Source organism: Hyposmocoma kahamanoa, unplaced genomic scaffold, assembly GCF_003589595.1.
Source record: "Hyposmocoma kahamanoa isolate Upper Pololo Valley unplaced genomic scaffold, ASM358959v1 86, whole genome shotgun sequence".
In the NCBI taxonomy this organism is placed as follows: domain Eukaryota; kingdom Metazoa; phylum Arthropoda; class Insecta; order Lepidoptera; family Cosmopterigidae; genus Hyposmocoma; species Hyposmocoma kahamanoa.
Genome location: NW_020654289.1, coordinates 12,715,907 through 12,737,673, shown reverse-complemented (window position 1 = coordinate 12,737,673; position 21,767 = coordinate 12,715,907). Strand labels below are relative to the sequence as shown.

The window sequence follows — 21,767 nt, the reverse complement described above, 5'->3', positions numbered from 1 at the left end:
CTATCTATACGGAATCGGCGTAAATGTTTTACCTTGTCCCATTAAGATGACGGGTTAGGTCGTCGACTTCGTCTCGGATCGGTGTCCGTCTGTCCTGCTATCGTGAGATGCGACCTTTCGCTGGCTGCGTATTAACGCGATCGAAAATTCAAATTCAGAAAGCAGATTCATTGCCAATCTGTGTCGTACCGCGTTGTATAAGCCAATGCGAAATGCACAACGTCTTTTTCGCTCTTATTAAATTGATATAAAGCTTTTTCCGATCGGCTAAATGCAATTCCGTGCCGATAAGCGTGGTGACCCAACTAAATCATAACATAATAGCATAGAGACAACAATAGACGAAATGCCATAACATTTTTTGTAAGCCAATATCATCATGGCTGTTTCTCAATGGAGTACGAAGACTATTATTACAACTTGTTAGGATTCCGAATTACTCCTTCTTGCGTTTTCAAGTTCTTTACTCGCAAGGTAATTATAGGATTATTATATGTTTCGCTGTCTTTCACCACACGTGTTCGTAGACAAAATCAGCATTTCAAAATTTTGTACTTATTATGTTCATAAGATTTTTTGCATATTTTATACCTGTTTGACAAAAATACAAACAATAGCTGAATATTTTTGGCGATATGATAAGTCATGCCATGGTTATAGCGGTTCATATTTATGCTATTCAAAGTAAAGAACAGTAATAAAAATATGTTACCTTACATTAAAATGTTTTCGAATTTCGGTACATACAAAAAAATCGCAACTGATCAGTTTCAAGAAAAAAAAAGGTACTTCTAATATAAAAAGATCAAACAATATAAAACATATTTATGAAAATATTAAAGAAATGGGTTAAAACTTTTTAAGTTCCAAGTGGACGCATTTCTAAAACGTTTAAACATAAGGTTCAAGTTGTTTCTTTTCTGTTATATGAATGTAGCAACATTTGTAGCTGCTTAACATCTGATTTATGGAATTAAGAGAAATTTATCTTCTATAATACGGTTGGCTATAATCGAGGAGTATTATTATTGTCTATTTTAAAACCGGGGAACAATATGTGTCGTATCGAGCTGAACCGCTCTCTGCATTTGTGCTGGAAACGATACGCCATAGAAATCCAACCGCCGAAAGCTGCTAACGAAGCTGACTGACATTAACCCGTTTGCGTACAAAAAAATTGGGATTATTTCAGTGGGGCCCGCATTCCATATATCGGTAATCTCGTGTGAAAGATAGAGATACTACGGACGTTACTCGGTTTCGGTTTTCACAAGACCCTCGTCCACCCTCGTTCTCGTCGACTGCGATCGATCCAATATCACAATATCAGGTTTATTCGCAAGAATAGTCCTGTCCGTGATAATGGATCGGTCTCATTAGATTTTTGTGCGGTCGTTTTCGACTTTTGCTTCCGGTAAATAATTATAATAAGCCATCCTCTGTTGCACGAGTCCGCACTTTAGAGCGACCTTATTATTATTGCGATATAATGCTCAATGTAAATGCACTGTTCTTTCTCATTTATATCTTTAGTTCTGCAGCCATGCAGCCAGTGCACGACTATTAGGAAAACTGCTTAAAATGCTTGCATGGGATTCATTTTTTTATAATATCTGTTGCAGTTAGCGTTAGTGTCAGTCTGGCTAGTCCCTGTGCAGCCCTGTCTGCAATGATAATATATACGTATATAATATACGTAACGTTAAGTCATAACAAGTTATCAATAATGAGGTCAAACAGTATGATTTTTATAATACTTATAGGAGAAGCCGGAATACAGTAACCCGGTCTTAAGCGGAGATTTATAAAACGAAAAAAAACTTGGTCTTCAACTGAGCGAAAATGGCGAGCTAATGCAAGTGTATAGTATTTACAAAACGAAGTTTGCCTAAGTTTAAGCAAGCAATTACGAAGTAAACTCAAAATTTAACTTAATTTCTTGCTTAAAATTAGGCATAAAATACGAAAGACTCGCTCGTTCTTTTAGTTTACTCGCTCGTCATTTTAGTTTACTCGAAGTCAAAGTCGTTTTATAGAATGTCAGCCTTAATACGGGTTCCGCTCTGTCACAATAGCCTTAAATTGTAAAAGCATTTACGCACTGCGAGCCGTAGCAGTTCCGAATCCGACATATGACGGAATCCCAAGTAGTCATAGTGCTATGAATATGAGAGATTGCGCACTAAATGCAAATTCCGTTTTCCAAAACCGAGAATAAAGGTAGTCTCGATTTTGGAAACCGGAATTTGCATTTTGCATTGAAGGCAATTCGGAACAATATTTTCGCGGACCCTAATCCATACGTGGCGGCGTATCGCGGCGGTGACGTCTACGCGGACGAACAAAGGGAAACAGCAAGTATCGATACATACATACAACTATAAATAAATGTCTTGCTAACTTGTTTAAGTTCATCAAAATTATTGTAAATTTTTTCTCTGAAAAGTCAGTTCAACAGGAGAAGGTGTATCCTAATTTTTTTATTTCTTCTGCGTCTTCATATGTATCAACAATGCCAAAAGTTGACGAAGATTGAAAGGACAAATAGTTAGTAGTGATCTCTGTGTACAAGCGATATTCGTATTTTCTTGGATTCGTATCGGACTTAGTGCATAAGCGACATCCGATGTCGGTTCGAGTTTTCTAGATGTCGGTTCTCGGATTCGGAACGGGTACGTAGTGTAATGTGTTAAGATTAATATCATTGTAATTAACTATAATAAAATAAAGGATTATGATTATTATACTCTTTTCTACAGATACTTTTTAATTGAATAAGTATTTTTTAACGAAAATTAATTAATTTATTTTATGAAAAAAATACAAGCACGACAAGTTATAATCGCACCCGATATTAAACTACGAAATGTAGTCAAGTACTATTCAAGCCCGAAAATGTATTTTATTGCATGGTATTTATTATTTAATTGTTAGTTATGTACTTTTTACCTTTTTATTTCATAATTGAGAATAAAACAGCCTTTAGGGACTACAAAGGTTTTTACTTTAAGTTTAATGCACAACCGTGAGCATCATTAAAATTTATTGAAGATATCAACTCCGTTTAAAATGTTTTTTTTTTTTCATAAATATGCATATTACGAGAATCTAAAGATAAAAGAAAGGCAAGTGCTTGCCAACAATGAAGAACTTGTTCAATTATCTTTGTATTTCAAGTTCGCTTGTCCTTTGTTTATACAAGCCGCAGCACAGCCATAAACACGAGTACTCCCGTCTACACGATCGTGCCCCACCGCAAGTAAGCTTGCGCTAGCCGAGCACGTGTTTGTTTATGTAAGCATGTGTGCTGTGCATTTGCTCGCACAATTTACGCGGGCCTATGACCTTTTCTCCCTTGTTTTGGCTAGTTTTTTTATGATAGCAAGTGACGGGACGAACAAGTCGTGAGCCTGGTGGTAAGAGACAGGCCCTGAGACGTAAGTTGACCCATATGCCTATAATTTCACCAGCACTCTTAGCCTTCAAAACTGGAACGTAGTAATGCTCACATTACCGGTTGGCGGCAGAACTAGTTAAGGTGGTAGTTCTTCTCTGGGAAACTCTTTCACAAGGAGCTTTACTGCTTCTAAAAGTTTGAACAACTTATTGCAAAATGTTTTAGGCGCCTATTATCAGTGCAATACATTGACTTCTGATATAGACCAATCTGTTGACATTTTCTAAATTATTATTATGAAAATTTATTGCTTACTTCAAAAAAGAAAATTGTTTTATGTACTCATTCTTCATGTTTTTACGATATTCATAAATTTACCAAAGCCATTGCATTCCATTTATTACCTTTGGGACATAATATCGTAAATGAGAGATAATGGCTTTTAATCTAAGTTGTTTGACTGTAGACGTATATCCACTTGCGAGGTTTTTTGTGATACTAAGCACATAACAATAAATACAGAAGAAGTGCTTAATTTGCATGCCACGCCTGCCAGTTCGCGGAATTCCACAAACTTGAGACTCGGTCCGCCATTTTCGCTTTGTGCGTTATGGTCGTGTCAATTATCTTGCGTAAAACCTCGAAAATTGTAGAAAAATACCTTTTTTGTAATACAAAAATGATAATTGCACTTGTAATATTATCTACGGTGGTGTTTTGTATCATCGTTAAGTCTTCTTTTATTAATTTTAACAAATTTTCAATGTTCTGTTTATCGTAATCATTTTTATGTTATAAGAAACGAAAGTAAACCACTTCAATAAGGTCGCTTCTTTTTTGGAGAAGTAGGTACTAAGTAAATATCTCAAATGTGTCGTCGTTCAGCTATTAACCGCAAGATGGCAGTATATACATTAAAATTTCAATATAAAACGAAACGTCATTGCTCCCCACTAGGGAAATCCCGTGTCGCGGGTGCCACGGACTAATACATAGACAACCACAAATTACTCGCAAACTCACGAGAGTAATGATGGAGGCCATACAAATATTTCTCCTGCCTCGGGATTCGAACACGGGACTTTTACGTGACAGACAAGCATCGTAACCGTTCGGCCCCGGAGGTGGTTTATAATAGGCATTGACATACATATAGCTTACTAGGTATTGATGATATTGAACGATATGCCACAGACTAACAATTAAATAATATTGATATCCAGAATTTGTCATTTTTTTAAATTTAAAAATCTACCACCAATCATTATCAAGATTTAATAGTGTTTAATTATCAGTGTGAGATTTGGCGACAGCGGCCATGGTAGTAATCATTGTTTATTCTTCCGTAATACTGTGACGGGCCGAACAAGTTGTCGTACGCCTGACGATAAGCGACACACCTGCGCATTGCAGTTGCAGTGCCATTCAGAACTTTAAATCGCAAATATCTCAGGGGCACTGCTACTGCGCCCGTGACCATGAGATATAGGTTGACAAATCCTATGAGTCTGTAATTTCACTAACATACTTATTCTTCATAACCGGAACGCAGTAATGCGTTCAAATTACTGCTTGGCGACAGAAACAGGTGAGGTGGCAGTACTTCTCTGGACAACTTCTTTCACAAGGAACTCTACTGCTACGAAGACTGGTTAAAACATTTAAAATTTATTTTTGGTATTCATCATCATCATCATGGCGGCCGTTTTATTATCCAATCTTGGATGTAGGCCTCTTCCATCTTCTTCCACTCTTGGTAATCCTGCGCCCGACTAATCCAGTCCCGACCTCCGTGTCGTCATAATGTCGTCCAACCAGCGCTGCGGTGGTCTGCAGCGCCCTGTGACGTCCGCTCTGGGTCTCCACTCAATTACTCGCCTTGTCCAGCACCTCGCGTCCATTCTCGCAATGTGCCCCGCCCACGCCCACCTTTTTTTCGCCACAACAACCATGACATCTTTAGCTTTGGTCCTATATCGGATCCAAGCGTTGCCTTTTCGGTCTCGCAGGTTAACTCCGAGCATTGCTCTCTCCATGCCCCACTGCGCGACTCGGAACCACTCGGCGGTCTTCTTTGTACGAGTCATGGTTTCCGTACCATAGACGAGCACGGGCATGACACACTGTTTGAAGACTTTAACTTTGAGATGTAAGGGTATTTTGCCACATAGCGTTTGTTTGTTAGTTTGTAGCGTGTATTTTATAAATAGGAGTACTAGCACTTCCCAAAGCACCTTGTCGTAAATTTTGATCATCTCTGTTATAACGCCATGTTCTCCGGGGGCTCTCCTATTTTTAAGTTGTTTTACAGTCAGCATTATTTCCTCTGGGATGACATCCGGAATTTATTCAGATCCGACGTTTTGGACAGGTAATCGTCTTTGCCCTTGATCTATCACTGTCAGTGCCCGACTCGGTGGTATCTTGCTCTTATAGAGAGTTTCGTAGAACTCCTCTGTCGTTCTGTTGCTAGTAACTGTTCCTTGCTTGTAACTACATCCCCATTCTTGTTGAGAAGCTTGCAAATACGCTTCTTGCCTTCGCTCTGCTCCAGCTTTAGGACTCTTTTAGCTGTTGTTCTTTTCTAAAGCCTCTTATATAAGACGGGTGTTATGGTTTATCATGTCATTTCGAGTCAGTATACAAATTTGTTTTTGCAGGTTTCTGTATTCTTAACTGACTATTTTTCCCTCATTACATAGCGACCATTTTTGGTGCATCATCTTTATAGTTTCTGGTGTTAATTTAGATGGTTGATTTGGTATAACACTTGGAGTAATTTCATCAAGGCTGAGAGTTAGTGCTGCTGTTAGTTTGTCGTTAATTGCCTCTACGGTCATGGTGGTTAATTGTTCGTGGTTGATCTTTGCCTCCACGGCATTTTTATAGAGATCTTGGTTAGCTCGCAGTATTTTACATTTGGTGTCAGCTGCCAGGTGTTTCCTGAACCATGGATTTAGTATCTGTGATGATATAATCGTACTCGTTCTTGTGTAAGCCATGAGTATGTCTCCATGTCCACTTGCGTTACTCTTGTTTTTCGAAGAAGGTGTTCATAGCATATAACGAATTAGCTTGTAGGAAGTTGAGAAACATTTGTCCACGGGCACTTCGTACTCCAAGCCCGTAATTCCCTATGCTAGTTTCCCCATTGTGCTCCTTTTTACCAAATCACGTGTTGAAGTCGCCCATTGTTAATGTATATTTGATCTTAATTTTATCGTTCAGGGTTCTAAGATCCTCCTAGAACTCTTCAACAGTCTCATCCAGGTAGCTCAATGTCGGGGCATATGCCTGGATAACTTTTAGTTTATACATTTTACTAAGTTTTAGTACCACGTAAGCAAGGCGATCTGAGATGCTGTTTATTTCAACGACATAATCTTTTATGGCTTGGTTCACCATAAAGCCAATTCCTCTAATACTGGGTTTTAGGCCTTTGCGGTAGTACAAGATGTGGCCCGATTTCAGAGTTAACAATTCCTCCTCATTGCGTCGGATTTCGCACAATTCTAGGATATCCCATTTAACGTTACCAAGTTCGGTTTCTAGTTCTATTAGGCTATCATTCGACGACAGCGACTGTATGTTATAGGTTAAAAGTTTCAATTTGTAGCAGTTGGTCAACTCCCTGGGATTACTTGTCGCACCCCGCCGTGCCCCGTGTCACCTGGCCCCTGCTCGAACCAGGGATTGACGAAGCGCTGGGAATTCGGGGTCGATATTTTCTTTTGTCTGTCATGGTTTGAAGGGAAGAAGATTAGCCATAATCACCACGTCAGCCACGACGGGCTGGTGATCGCAGTACATTAGCCGGTTGTGATGTTACGCATCGTCGCCTGTTGTTGAACTTCTAGTTGGTCGCTCTTCACGAACTCCGCCCAACTAGCTACTGGCAGGCTGCTCCCCTCTACCAGGGAAACACTTATTTGATGGCGGTGTTTGCTCGCCATATCATAGGGTCATCATCGGGACTTCTGTGTCTTTTAAAGAGGGTACCCATGCCACTGAATACCCCAACACTCCCTGGTAGCCCTACCGCCTCGGTCCGGGACTGCTTATTTCGATTTCCCATTATTGGCAGCTATCCTGCATACTACAGGACTGTCTCACTATCCGCCACCTGTGACCCGGTAAGTAGCTGAGGCCCGCCCCCACACACACACATACATTTTTGGTATTTCTGCCCTGAAATGGTAAGGTACTGTCGCACTAACAAATGTTCGGACACTGTTTGCAGAGAGAATGATAACATTTCGTGGAGGATTGATATTTCAGATCAAAGCTCAAAACCTTGTAGCTTAAAAGCAATTTAGAATTTCAGAAAGGTTTTGATTTATTTCTCCGCACCCCTATATTGACTTGTCACTTGACATTTATGACATTGTACTATATATGTCGCAGACTTCTGCATTCGCAACCGCAGAACATCTGTACATTTTTAAATATCTCTATCGCATTAATTGATGCAGACTTTTTGCGGATGCTGATATTTTTCCGGCCATGACAAGACCGTCAGCAACGAGCCTTACGCAAAGCGCTTGCCAAGTACTGGTCCTAATTAGCCAATCAAGGATCGAGACTTCGGCAGCGCGTGGTGCAGGCGACGACCTATTTGTTTTCTAAACAAATGATTTTTTTTTTTTCATTTACGTTGAATTATATTACATGCATGGTAGTTGGGAACATTTTGCTTGAATTTAAATAGATCTTCGTCACATCTTCTAATAAGTTTAGTAAGAATAAACGATGCCATTGAAAAAGTGTTATGTGAAACTTTGTAACTCAAGATAGCCCAAAGTGAACAGCTTTTTACCAACGCTGTCTTAAATTACGATCCACTTAAAAATAGACTAAGTACCGAAAGACCTACAAAATTGTTGTTTATAAAGAGTAATTTGCTCATCATAAACTTTAAGTATGTACTTATGTATGTATGTATGTACTTTAATATTCCATTCATGTATTTACTAAGAGAATTATGTAAAATATTATATACTTTGAAATTAATGATAATCCAATAATTACCAGGCTTGATCTTTAAATGTAAACTATGCTTTTTTTTAATTACATCTATTTAGTGTCACGATGTTTCACCAACTCGATATTCAATTACTTTTTGTAAAATTACTCCATTAGTTTGTTATAATTTGAAATTCAATATACTTAATGGCAATTATTAAAGCGACATCTCTAGTCAACTGCTGGTAGCTATAAAGGTACCGGGTTGAGTGAAGAAATAGATTTCTCAAAACGGCAAAAAAGTCGTTAAAACCAAAAAATAAAGATCTGCAACAAGCACATAGAAAAATTCATAAGGTTCGCTGGTTTGTTCCGTAGCTTAATTGGCATAGCATCTAGCGCGGTTTGCTGAAGACGCTAGTTGGAATCCAGCCGGATCGAAGAATTTTTTCTAAATATTCGATTTTTGTGTTAATAATAATTACTAGTTTTTTGGTCATAATTAAATATTCTGAACAAAAATCTTTTTTTTTCACACATCTGCATCTGCAGATTTGAAGGTGAAACATTCGCATCCGCGTCCGCATCTGCAGATTTCGTCATAACTCATATCCGCGTTATCCCTACTCTATGCTATAAATATTTCGTGACATTATGTTATCAAAACGAAATGGCTTTTTGTTTAGGTAGAATTTACTTAATGAAAATCCTCCTTTAACATGTAGATAAGGCTGTCAGAGATAATACTTCAGCATCTTATTTTGTACGCCTTGTGTCGAGATAAAAAAACTGTGGATACACCGGTCGATTTTTTTTCTTTTTCGGTAGATTTTTTGTATTACTTGTACTGATAACTATTATATATACATCGGAATTATTTCACTTTTACAGAAACAGGCAAACATAATATAATAATAATGATATGTTTATTTCTCCACATAAACACGTTCAGAAGGTTCTCAGTAATTTAAGAAACATTAACAGCTTTTTGTAGGACCTGGTACTTGTTAAAGGCTTAACACCTGTACTACAAGTACCAGGCCCTCACCCTCGGGAATAATACATACTATATTATTACATTACTAAGAAAATATTGAACATTGTAAGAGAGAAACAAAATATGAAAAATATAAAATTAAAGATAATTTTTACATCTAAACACTATTGAACTTTAGATGGATGAATTTAATTACAAATTTAACTTTTAAACTGAAAGTAAAATTTATGACGGTATTAATGAGGGAAAGTATTTTTTTATTATACTAAGTGACGGGAAGAACAAGTTGTGCGCATGGTGGTAAGCGACACGTCACAGAATTATTGTCCGTGTTAGTACTACGGGCAAAAAGAATTTCCCTACTTATTACTAGACCGTAGTAACACGGGAAAGTATTATTTTCTGTGTTACTACTGGTAGTACAGTACAGTTGGTAGTAACATGGGCAACAAACGAAAAAATCATAATGTCAAAATATGTATTACAATGAAATACAACCGTCAATTTGTAAACTTGAACAGTTGTGAAGATTAAACTTTTGAGAATAGTACCTACTGTATATTACAGTTCACATAAAAAGCAATATTTTGTACATTTTGAATACTTTAAAATTGTGAATAATATTCGCCATATTAGATATGTAAGAATGTGTCTATATGAAGAAAAAGAACCATAGAATCATTTATGTTATTAATATCACAATATTACGATATTTTTATGTTTAAGATTACACGACAAGACGTAATATGTGTTTAAGATAACAATACACGTTCGTCGCTAATATATACCATATTAGTAATTTTTTTTTGTTTTTGGCTGTTTTGTTATTTTTAACCGACTTCAAAAAAAGGAGGAGGTTATTGATTTATACAAAACAGTCATTAACAAAAAATTATGTTTGAAAAATTCGGATTTGAAAAAAAAAAGGACTGTACACGGTACAGCTCACATAATAATCCAGTTACTAATTCGCGATACTGGTATAAAAATATCAATATGTTAAAGAACAGAGGTTTCAAGGATCTGGTCAAACCGAATGTGACTGTGGTGCCACAACATAGTCCTTGCTGTTGTGCCATTTGTGCAGCCCTGAAGGAGGGAAGATCTGTCTTGACGAAAGATCTATCTTGGTGAAATTACAGGCACATGGGACTTGTCTGTCACCTTATGTCTCAGTAGTTATGTACTATTCAAACTCAATATAGTTCTAAAATAAAACAAACATCGACACGATAAGAAGAAGAATACGTACATATTGCGTTTGACAAAGACTATTTCCATATAGCATGAAAATACTGTTATGGATACCTTAATTTTTGTAAATCATGTGTACAACCTGTAGGTAGAATTAATATAATAACGCGACAACCCTATGCTCGAAACGACGTGTATGTAGACACTGATGCACCGAACAGGCACGAGTTAGACTATACATGAAGTTGTTTCATTATATTATGTCATTGTCCACTTGAAAGTTTCTCGTTGCGAGTTAGGTACGGTAATGAATTTATGTTAGTTTGACCGTTCCTATCATCTTGTTTACGCTGACGATTCTATGCGAAGTAACATCAAATAAACAGTCAGTTACTATTCGTTACTAATGCATACTAGTGTAGCGACATTCATAACAAAAATTTACCCATATCAATGTCATGTCATAATTTGGTGGCTCACTAATTGGCTATTAGCATCGTAAATTTATTTTTTAACAAATTGAAGTAATATTTTTTGTTTGTAGACACGGTTATTCACATCATTTGTAAAAAGGAAACGTCGTTTTGCGTTTTTTAACAATATTCAGAATGTAATTTAAAATTTTGTATTACTATCAAAAGTAAAAAATAAATCGTAAATTCGTTCAAACTAAGGTTCAATTTTGCTTTTATCTTGTTCTGTGGATGTGGGTGACAAAGTTATTTAGTTTTGCAATGTACAGCCAAGTACATCCCAACATTATATGCTCGTGTGGACATATTTAGAGGAGCGCTAAAAAGGGTGAATTATGATGACAATAATAAGATAAACCACTGGCCACATATAGAACTTTTAACTGTAATTAAAAGACAATTTAAGAAAATAAAATGTTCTGGTATTGTGACTAGCGTTTCCCTATAGAGTGTAGTTAGGGTAATAGAAAGCAAAAATTTTTTTTTTTTTAGTTATTGATTTTTTTATTGAATTTAATGATGTTTAACCACCGCGATATTCATAAATTTTTAGTGAAATAACTCCAACAGTTTACTATAATTATTAATACAAAGATCGAACACAAAGAAAAATTCTTCGACCGGACAGGACATTCGACTCAATATGAAGTTAATTTTTCGATTCGTTACAGCTGTACCTCATCCTTTGTTAGGCTATCTCATCTCGCTGCACGACGTCACAAGTTTTTCATTTGATTTTTAGACATTTATCGTTTCTTGACATCTCATGAATTTCTCTTTTGCGTCTCGAATTTGTATTAAATGGATACACGATTTATTCACACAGCAAATTCGACCTTAAGCAGAAACTAAGTAAATGGTTATTATTTCTTAACTAGGAAAGACAACAATATTTGTTAAACATGTATTGCATTGATTTGTTATTATTTATTATACAGTTTGAATAAATAAAAGCAGTATATACCTAGATACCTACTAGGTTCAAAAACGCGCGTTTGTATCGCTGCTTAAAATCGTCGTGTGTAACCACTCTTAAGTAAAATAATAATAAAAAAACCGCTTTAAAGCGCGTGGAAGCGGAAAGTGGTTTGAGAGCTTCGATGCCCGACGGACACAAAGGTAAAGACATGAAACTTATAATAGCCCTCTTTTTGCGTCGGGGCCGGGGGTGGTAAACAAAAATGTAAAGTTTGTCAGATTCCCGTTATATTTTAAAGTTCCAAAATTATAGAACTCTTCATTTTGAACGAAAACCATTTTCTGTAAATTTAGAATACTAGGAAAAAATAATGAACGTTTTCTTAAAATTATTCTATAAAAAAAATGAATCTGCATATCTAACTACGAAGAACAGCAAACTACAAAATGCTTAAGCGGCGCGATCTGTGACTTTGTCCTCTTAAATCTTGTGTATTTTTGTGTTTCTTGACAACACATAATATATTCAACGATTCAAAGGTCATTAAACTTTCAAAGGTTTTCATAGACGCATTATTTAGTTTACGCTCTATGTTTCAAGTACTACGTCTGTTTGGCGTCTACAAACTCTGTTGGTGCCTTAAGCTTTACATTTCAAGATGTAACTTTTTCTGATACTGACATCTGGACTTACTGCAAATTCCAGCAACTAGCAATCTTACTGTGTAGGTGTAAGGGTGCTGGTGAAATTACAGGAACATAGGACTTGTCAACTTAATGTCTCAGGATGACGGAAGTAGTGCCACTGCTGCTAAGTAGCAGCAGCCACTTGATATTATAAAAACAAAAGATCTTTGCGATTTAAAGCTCTGAATGGCATTGCAACTTCTATGGAAAGGCGCGCTTACCACCGTATAAAAAAACACCAATTACAATTCTAAAATTGTTATGGGTACCTTGAGTACCAGAGCAACGAAATTAGCTTACATCTTACAGCTTACAATTAACTTACATTTATTTACATTATGTTATACAATATAATGTATTCTGCTGGGATATTACTGGGATACAATTGACAAAATGGCTTTCGACACATTGCTTCTAAACGAGTATTAATAATGAGTACTTGGAATTTACAAATTCATTTCATTAATTTGAAACTATAGAGACTAAACATTAAATCTCACTAATTTGCACATCTGCTTGCAGGTTGAGTACAATGTATCTAATTTTACTTAAGACCTATGTAAATACTGTATTCTGGCAAAGAAACGTATTCTACTCTATTCTATACAAAATACGTTAATAAAACTCCTATCTACAATACGTCGTTCAAATTATGACTTGTTGCAAACGATTGTAATAAGACGATCTCCGTGGTCAAGTGGCATGCACACCGCTTTGCAAGGTGTCGCTATCTCCGAGGTTCCGGATTTGATCCCTGGCCGGGTCAATGTGGAAAACTAAATTTTCTATATTGTGTTTAGGTGTTTGTGGTACCGTCGTTGTTTCCGATTTCCATATATTAGTGGTATAGTTACTTAATTTGGGATTAGAGCAAGGCAACGCATGTGATGTTGTCTAATATTTATGAAATAATTAATTTATTAAATAATTAATTAAATAATATTTATTAAATAATTAATTTCTTAATGCATTCTCAATAACTTAAGAGCATTAAGAAAAATCAATGTTTAAAAAACGTGTCAAATTCCTGGTCACCATAAGACCTTCAAGCTTGTTCACTGAAACATGAATATAATATCACATTGTCCCACCGTAATTTAGAATGCGTGCAAATTTAACAAAACAATTTTGTCTTTTGATTTACAATACATATGCTTTACAATACGGTGATTAAGTGTCAATACTACGCTGTTCGAACATCTGTGTTTATGTAGTGACAAATGCAACAAATAATCTTATAATGAGTAATCAATGTTGAAATAACGTGATAATGTCATCATTTCAATAAATAGGCATCATATATTAGGGGTTAAAGTATGAAATTGCCGTTTTATTGCAATAGGTTCTTTGAATTTTCATAGAATCTTCATGGTTTGAGGTTTTCGAATGAAACTCTTTTCAAATGGTTTCTGTGATTTTTTTTTTAAATTTGAAACATTTGAATATCGACTTTCAATTGTTTTTGTTATTCAATTTAGACAAGAAAGATGGATACTGCGAAAATTCGAGTGATTTTTGAATACGAGTTCCGACGCGGAACTAACGCGGCAGAAACAGCCCGCAATATCAATGCTGCGTTTGGAGAGGGGTCTACTAATGAACGCACCGTGCGATTTTGGTTTAAACGCTTTCGTGATGGAAATTTCGACTTAAAGAACGAGCCACGAGGAAGACCGCCCACACAGGTGAATAACGATGAATTAAGAGAGATAGTGGAAGCCGATCCTAGTCAAACTACCCAGGAATTAGCGGCATGGTTTAACGTTACCTTACCCACAATATTGACTCACTTGCGTCAAATCAATAAAATAAAAAAATACGAAAAATGGGTGCCTCATGATTTGACTGATCTGCAGTAAGAAACGCGTGTTGAAACTTGTGTTGCCTTGTTGAACCGGTATAGAAATGAAGGAATATTGGATCGAATTGTAACATGTGATGAAAAGTGGATTCTTTATGATAACCGGAAAAGAAAAATGCAATGGCTGACCCCAGGTCAAATGCCACAACAGTGTCCTAAAGCAAAACTTACCAATAAAAAGGTAATGGTAACTGTTTGGTGGTCTCAGCATGGTGTTATTCACTATAGTTTTCTCCGATCTGGTCAAGCAATAACGGCAGATGTCTATTGTGCCGAACTCCGAACCATGTTGACAAAACTAGCAGTAAAACAGCCCCGACTCACGAATCGATCTTCACCATTATTGCTCCACGACAACGCGAGACCTCACACAGCACGAGAAACCATTTTGACCCTTCAGGAACTGCAGTTAGAAACCATTCGTCATCCTCCGTATTCACCAGACCTTGCTCCAACGGACTACCATTTTTTTCGTGATTTGGACAATTATCTACGTGACAAGAAGTTTTCTTCCCAGGAGGCAGTACAAAATGCTTTCACACAGTTTGTGCAGTCTAGATCGTCGGAGTTCTCTCGCAAAGGCATTAATAACCTTCCCATTAGATGGCAGCAATGTATAGATAATAATGGCAACTATTTTGATTAAATAAATTTGTTAAAAATTTAAAAAATAAACAATTTAGATTTTCAGTACAAATCGGCAATTTCATACTTTAACCCCTATTATTAAGATTTTTGGCTAAACAGTTTATGTGATAAGTGATTCTAATGAAAGATTTTATACGTACAATTTTATAGCGGCAATAACGGAAAATTGCAGTTGTTATTGAGGACACATCCGATTTTAACAACCACGTAATTGCAAAAGTCGTCTTAGGGCCACAACACACTATACATTTATAACTTTCTCAAAATTTTGGATAACCGCTTTCGCTAATTTGCCACCCCTAGAGTTGGAATATTTTCTTCAATACCAGAACTGGGGGTACCCTTTTCAATAAAAAAAGAATCATTGAAATCTATTTCCAAATGTCGAATGCTTATCTATATTTATACTTTTAATCATTATTTATTCGACTGCGGTAAAACTTTCGTGAGTTGTTGTCATGTTTTATTTTCACTTCAGCAAAAGTTTGTAAAGTATTCGAACGATTATAAAATGTCAAAATATCAGGTGGGCCAGTTGCTTCTACAAACTACAAAGCGCTTCGCCACTACATGGCTTTCATTTGTTTCATCAATAGTATATCCAAAACAGTATTGACGGTACAGCCATCATGGTAGTAAAATTATTGAAATAGGTAATAAAAACTTGGTAACAGATTAAAAAGTAAGTAGATCGGTATAGTCTGTAAAAACTTTTGGTGATTCAGGTTTTCATGGATTTGTTTTGAGACTAAGTAGCAGCGGATACATTAAAATGATCTTCGTGTTATAGATTTCCAAGGTAAAGGCAAGTAATATAAACATAAGAACAATATGAGTAATAGCCTAGATGTAAAGAATTCTACGTTATGTCCGCGGGTTGCACTTATAACCTGATTCTTGTACGAGACATGTGCATGGCAGTGAATTGTAAATGCGTGATGCGTGATGCGTGACACACACAGGATACGAAGATTCATCAAAATTAAAATTTAATTGACTAATTTTATCAATAACAATAAGTGATTAAAATTTTTCCAGTTTTACGTAAAAACTCAACAATCAGAGTTCCGAAGTAAATTGCCTAGTTTGAAATTCTAATTTTACACAGAAACTTCCTATGAACCTAGTGAAGTATTTTAAATTGAAAAGGCTTGTCCTGACAGATGAAACTTTTAATTACCCCAGTGTATTGAAGTTAAAGCGAAAGGTAATGAAGGCATAAACACGTAAATCTGGTAATTACTTCTTGTGGTTTCAGTTGTTGCTTTTTCTGCCTGTGTGATTTTATTAGTTACCTCAACGGGTAATAGGCAATTTAGATGTCTCTGGTAACAATTTTACTTCGGTGTTCTATGGCTGAAGTGAATTTTGAGGTGTTATTTGACCTTTAACGTCAAATAAATAGTAATAACATAATAACGTGACAACCACAACAAAACCACCACACTTGGGCTAACACTCTTGAGAAGTAGTAGAGTTCTTATGAAAGAGTTCGTCCAGGGAAGTACTGCCACCTTATCTATTTCTGCCGCCAAGCAGTAATTATGAGCATTACTGCATCCCGGTTTTGAATGTTAAGGGCACTGGTGAAATTATAGGCACAAGGTACTTGTCTATTTACGTCTCAGGGTGCCGGACACTTTGGCGGTGCCCCTCAGACCTTTACGCTCTAAAGATCTAAGTGGCACAGCAGCTGCTATGGACAGGCGTAGCGCTTACCACCAGAATCACAACGTGTTCATTCAGTCACTTGGTATCATAAAAAAAACTAGGAAATTTTCTGTACTATGAGTACCAGGGCAACGGAATTAATACACACAAAAAAAAATAATCTCCCAAATTGGTCCAACCGGAAATTGTGCTCGGGACAACCTCATCCAGTGCCCACGGTGCAAAACGTTAGGTCACCGAGGTCGTGAAATGTTCATAGGGTCGTTGAGTGGCAATATCACACCGCAAAGCGTTAGATCTTTTATTGCGCGTCTATAAAAACAATACGGCTTTGTAGTTGCGTGATACTTCGAAATACAATTTATTACACTGGACAAAAAATAATTTGCAAATGTAGCTAAACAAGTACCGTGAAATATACCATTTTGTATGCTAATAATAATGGCTGTCCGTCACTCATCAGAATTGGAGTGCGCAATCATTTATGAAGATAACAACAGATTTTTTTCTCGAGCACTTCAATTTAAAAACTGGGGAGCTGGCTATTAAGGTGAAATTATTAACAGCAATTCACATTGTTTCCAAAACAATTTATTATTGACTAATCTTCTAACTTAGGTAAAGAGGAATTTATTAAAGCATGAAGGTACATTTAATTGTGAAGTTTGTAGAGGCTATTTACTGACCTGTGGTATACTGAACAGGAAACTCAGGACCCAAGCAATTACGACCAATCTTCCACTCCGCGTAGCTGTTGCCATACTTTTCATTGGATATTTGACAGCGAGCCATCGGTCCACGCCAATCAGTACCAGAATAAAAGTACTCAAATACAAAGCGAACATTTGCAAGAACTTGAACAATTTGCACATCACATTGCCCGCGTACCATTGTACCATAAATGACCACGCCGCTTCACCAGCTATGCAAAACACAGTCACTAACAAATCTGCTACACTCAACTGAAAAATTAAACTGTATATAGCTGTCCAAGATGGTCTCACTCTTCCTCGGCTTCGTTTTCCCAATTTCAAACTTATAATAGTGGCCACATTACCGAAAAAGGAAAGAATGGCCATAGCTGACAATACGCTAGCTCTAATTATAATACTTTTGGTTAACACTGGTGCGTGTTCCAAGCACTTTAGCTGAGTGCCATTATAAGTGTATAGGAGGTTGTTTGCGTCATCAGTATTAGTCTCGTTAATAAGATGTGCCTCTATACATTTTTCTATAGGCCATATATCATAAGCTGACATAACTTCGTTGGTGAACGCTCGGTTCTGCTTAAGTTCGCTGAGATAGAAGATCACGTCTTCAAGTGATGTGGTATTGTTGCCTGCGTTGTCCATGTTTCGTCATGCGTGTTTTGCAAACGATTTGGTAATCTGAAACAATAAGATAACACCGTTATAAGTTTAGTCAAGAAATAGTGACGGAATTTGAGACGAGCAAATACTTTTCTGATTAAATTCTGAGTTAAAGTTTGTACATATTCGCGATGGAAAGGTAAAGCGTCTAACGTGCATCTGGAGAATATTACAGGAGAGCGATTTAAAGTTTCTTTTTTTTTTAATATCATAAATCTAATTTGATTATATGGAAAAGCTGAAACTTTTCTACATATGAAATAAAAATCGAGTTCTAATTTTTTTCTTAAGACAATTGCTTTAATCGCTCTCGTATAATATTTTCCAAATGTACGTTAGACGTTGTACCTTTCCAGTGTCGAATATAAACCCGTTACAATTTACACGACATTTAAAAACCAACAAGCAGTCCACTTTTCTGCGATGATCGAGATTTTGTAGCTTCGACTCCAATGTTATACACAATAATGTTATATTATAACTCTATTATAGTGTCTCCTGACTCCCCTACAAATAGTGTAAGTAATGTAATAAAAACAATGTAAGTTAGTGTCACAAATCTCATATTAAATTACAACAATATCCACCGTATGACCACATTTAGATTTACAGGTATCAAACCCCTCGATAAAGGAAATATTATGTATGTATTTACTGTTTTTAAATAATTAGATATAGGTCCTATTGGGGTAAGTGTCTGCACGTATATCGACTATTAAGTAGGGAGCGCTTTATACTGATTGTACTTTTTTTAAATCGTTTTATTATTTTGTTACAGCCGTTTCGTTTTCAACTTGTTAATAAAGATTCATGGCGAAAGCTGGCCCAATAACGTCGAAGAGCCGTTTATGGACTTTGCCAGTATAATTTTGCGTTTTAGTTTATGCCTAGTTATCTATATATTTTTGTATATTTTTAGAAGTCGGGAATAAAAAAATTGTAAAACATTGTATTTTAGAATAGATGCAAGAACACAAGGCAATTGATTCAGTGCCACCGTAGATTAGGTAACGTTCTTGTACGCAAGTTTCATTTTAAGCATGATTGAATGTTTACATACCTGAAGTATTGGTTATTTTATAGTACACATATAAAACATTAAAGCTATAAAATACCTAATGAAATAATCAATTAAACAGTAGGAAAAAAATAGAGCACAATGTGACAAAAATATTTAGAAAATATTTAAATGAGAGATAATGAAAGTTGCAAAGGAACGTTTTGACAATTGACTTCTAGCCAATGTCAATGTCACATTGATATTGAGAACAGTGTGACCATATGTGGTAGATTTCTGCCATTTTGTGTTGTTATTGTTATTGTTATTATTTTGGCTGATTAAATTTTTATTCATTTTCGTTGCTGCAGAACATGATAAGTTTATTAAATGTGGCAGAGTTTGGCAGATTTGGAAATATTCGGGAAGTTCTTTATTATTTTTGGGAACAAACCAAAAACTTGTTCTTTTCTACACTACGAACAAACATCTGAAGCGAAATACAGGACAATGTTATAAACATAACCTATATCAACTTTATAGCCCCAGCTTATACAGGCTGTACTCAATTAGCTTTTTTGATGCTTTAATAATGAATCACAAGTATTGATAGGTCTCCTTAATGCACTTCGTTAAAAACACTGGGTCACAAAATACACGGGCTATCGCCATCCTTCTTTATGTGGACCTAGCCTTTTCTTTCTTTTCGCTAAGGCTCCATACTCTTAACTTTTAGAAGAATACCAAACGTACAAAATCCTGCCATTAACACTATCGCCACACAACTGAGTTGATTTTAAAATCAGCAGACTTAAGGTCCAGCGGGTTATGGAGTAAGGTTAAGAACACGTTTTAAAATTCGAGGTTCACAAGGTGAATAAGTTTACTACGGAATGTAATTTTATAGCAATTTTATCACGTAGACAGCGACGTTTATTTTTGCTACAACATATGATACAGTTGTTACGCTGTAACCTAAACTAGTAATGCATATTTGCACAGCTGAACTCAAACAGGTTATCGATGAATATTTTATTTTATCATGAGCAATTTATATTTCTGTTACTTAACAATAATGTTAAAGCTTAGTTAGCATTTGGCTTGGAGATAGTGCTCCTTGACCTGAAGTTAATAATATATACTAGTACACTTTATTTCACTGGTTCTATTCTATACGTAAAAGTGAGCACAAAATATAGTAAATTACTTTAAAATATTCATGATATTTGATAATACGTGGAAAATTTTAAGCAAGCCGGTGGGTATCGAGTTATGTGGACGCCTCGCCACTGTTGCCCCAGAGTGAATTCCGTTGCTCTGGTACTCATAGTATAGGGAAGTCCCTAGTTTAAGACCAGGCTATTGGTGTGGTTGTCTGGCGCATATTGTAAAAAATACACAAGACATTTGAAAATGACTTCTAAAATTTTCTTTGCCAAGCTTTATTTTGTTTTTGCGCAATTATATAAAATATTCTTTTTGTTTCACATTTGACCAAAGCTGTAATACCTTACTAAGATAAAAGCTACATATCATGTGAAAAAAGCAGATAAAGTTATAGTGTAACTGCACGAACAGAGTTCCATAAATTATAATATCACTTATGGAACAGAAATAATCAGACTATTTCTGATCTTTATTTCCCTATTTATCCTTATTAAGAACAAATATTCTTTTGTTTATTCTATGCTCATGAGTAAAGGTAATATACACGTGAGTTACGTAGGTATGAGCACCAACCGCATTGTATTCTGGTCATAATTTTCGGGCTGAGTTCCATAAATGTGTAGATAATGTGTCCATAGAACAGTACTATGTTAATAAATGAAATAAATATAACCTTTTTATTCAAAAAACTCGACCTCAAAAGTTTGTGGAAATTCATCTATTTGGCAAGTTTTATTGAGATCGGTTAACGGAAAGTGGGTAAAATCAATAGACCGGATTCATCTTCTAATTTGCTACCCTTAGAGGTGGAATATTTTCTATACATTTAAATAGGACCACTACTGAGGTACCCCTTCCCAACAAAAAATGAATTTTTAGTAATTGCGTAACGTATACAAAAAAATACAGGCGAGCCTCCTCCTTTTTTCAAATCGGTTAAAAAAACAAGTACACAAACTCGTGTACACGCAAAGTTTGGTGGTCTAACCTAGTGATCGAGTTGCGAATACCAGGCCGTTACACCAGACTATGCCGCATTAAAGTCTACAAAACTTAATTTAGCTACAGTACAGTAGATAGATCCCTTAACATCGACTAAAAACATAAGTCGTAACAAACAGTTAAGCTGACAAGACCATGCGTTGTCTAGAGAAACTTTGTGTTGATGTTTAGATGACGGGGGCTGAAAGGCAGGATCAATTCGTATCACTACACTGTCGTCTGCTAACTAAAACCCAGCTAAGGACAAAATATTTTTTAGAGATATCATAAAAAGCTATACCCCAGTTTTAGAATATTGAAATCGTTTAATGATGTTTCAGCTATGCATTTTGTTAGGGTAAGTTCCGATAAGTCAAACACGTTTACACCAAACCAATTTCCACTTGTGTGAAATGAGCGAAAAAACATATTTTACTACAATAT

General features: G+C 36.0%; 1 protein-coding gene across 1 annotated transcript in view; it reads right to left on the bottom strand.

The window, feature by feature from the left end:
* LOC113234720 (gonadotropin-releasing hormone receptor) overlaps nucleotides 1–21,767 on the bottom strand; it is a 205,784-nt gene that overhangs the window by 36,927 nt on the left and 147,090 nt on the right. Inside the window, exon 2 of the mRNA XM_026470178.1 lies at nucleotides 17,495–18,196. Coding sequence (XP_026325963.1) covers nucleotides 17,495–18,160 — 666 coding nt within the window. The 5' untranslated portion in view covers nucleotides 18,161–18,196. The remainder of the gene's footprint in view (nucleotides 1–17,494; nucleotides 18,197–21,767) is intronic.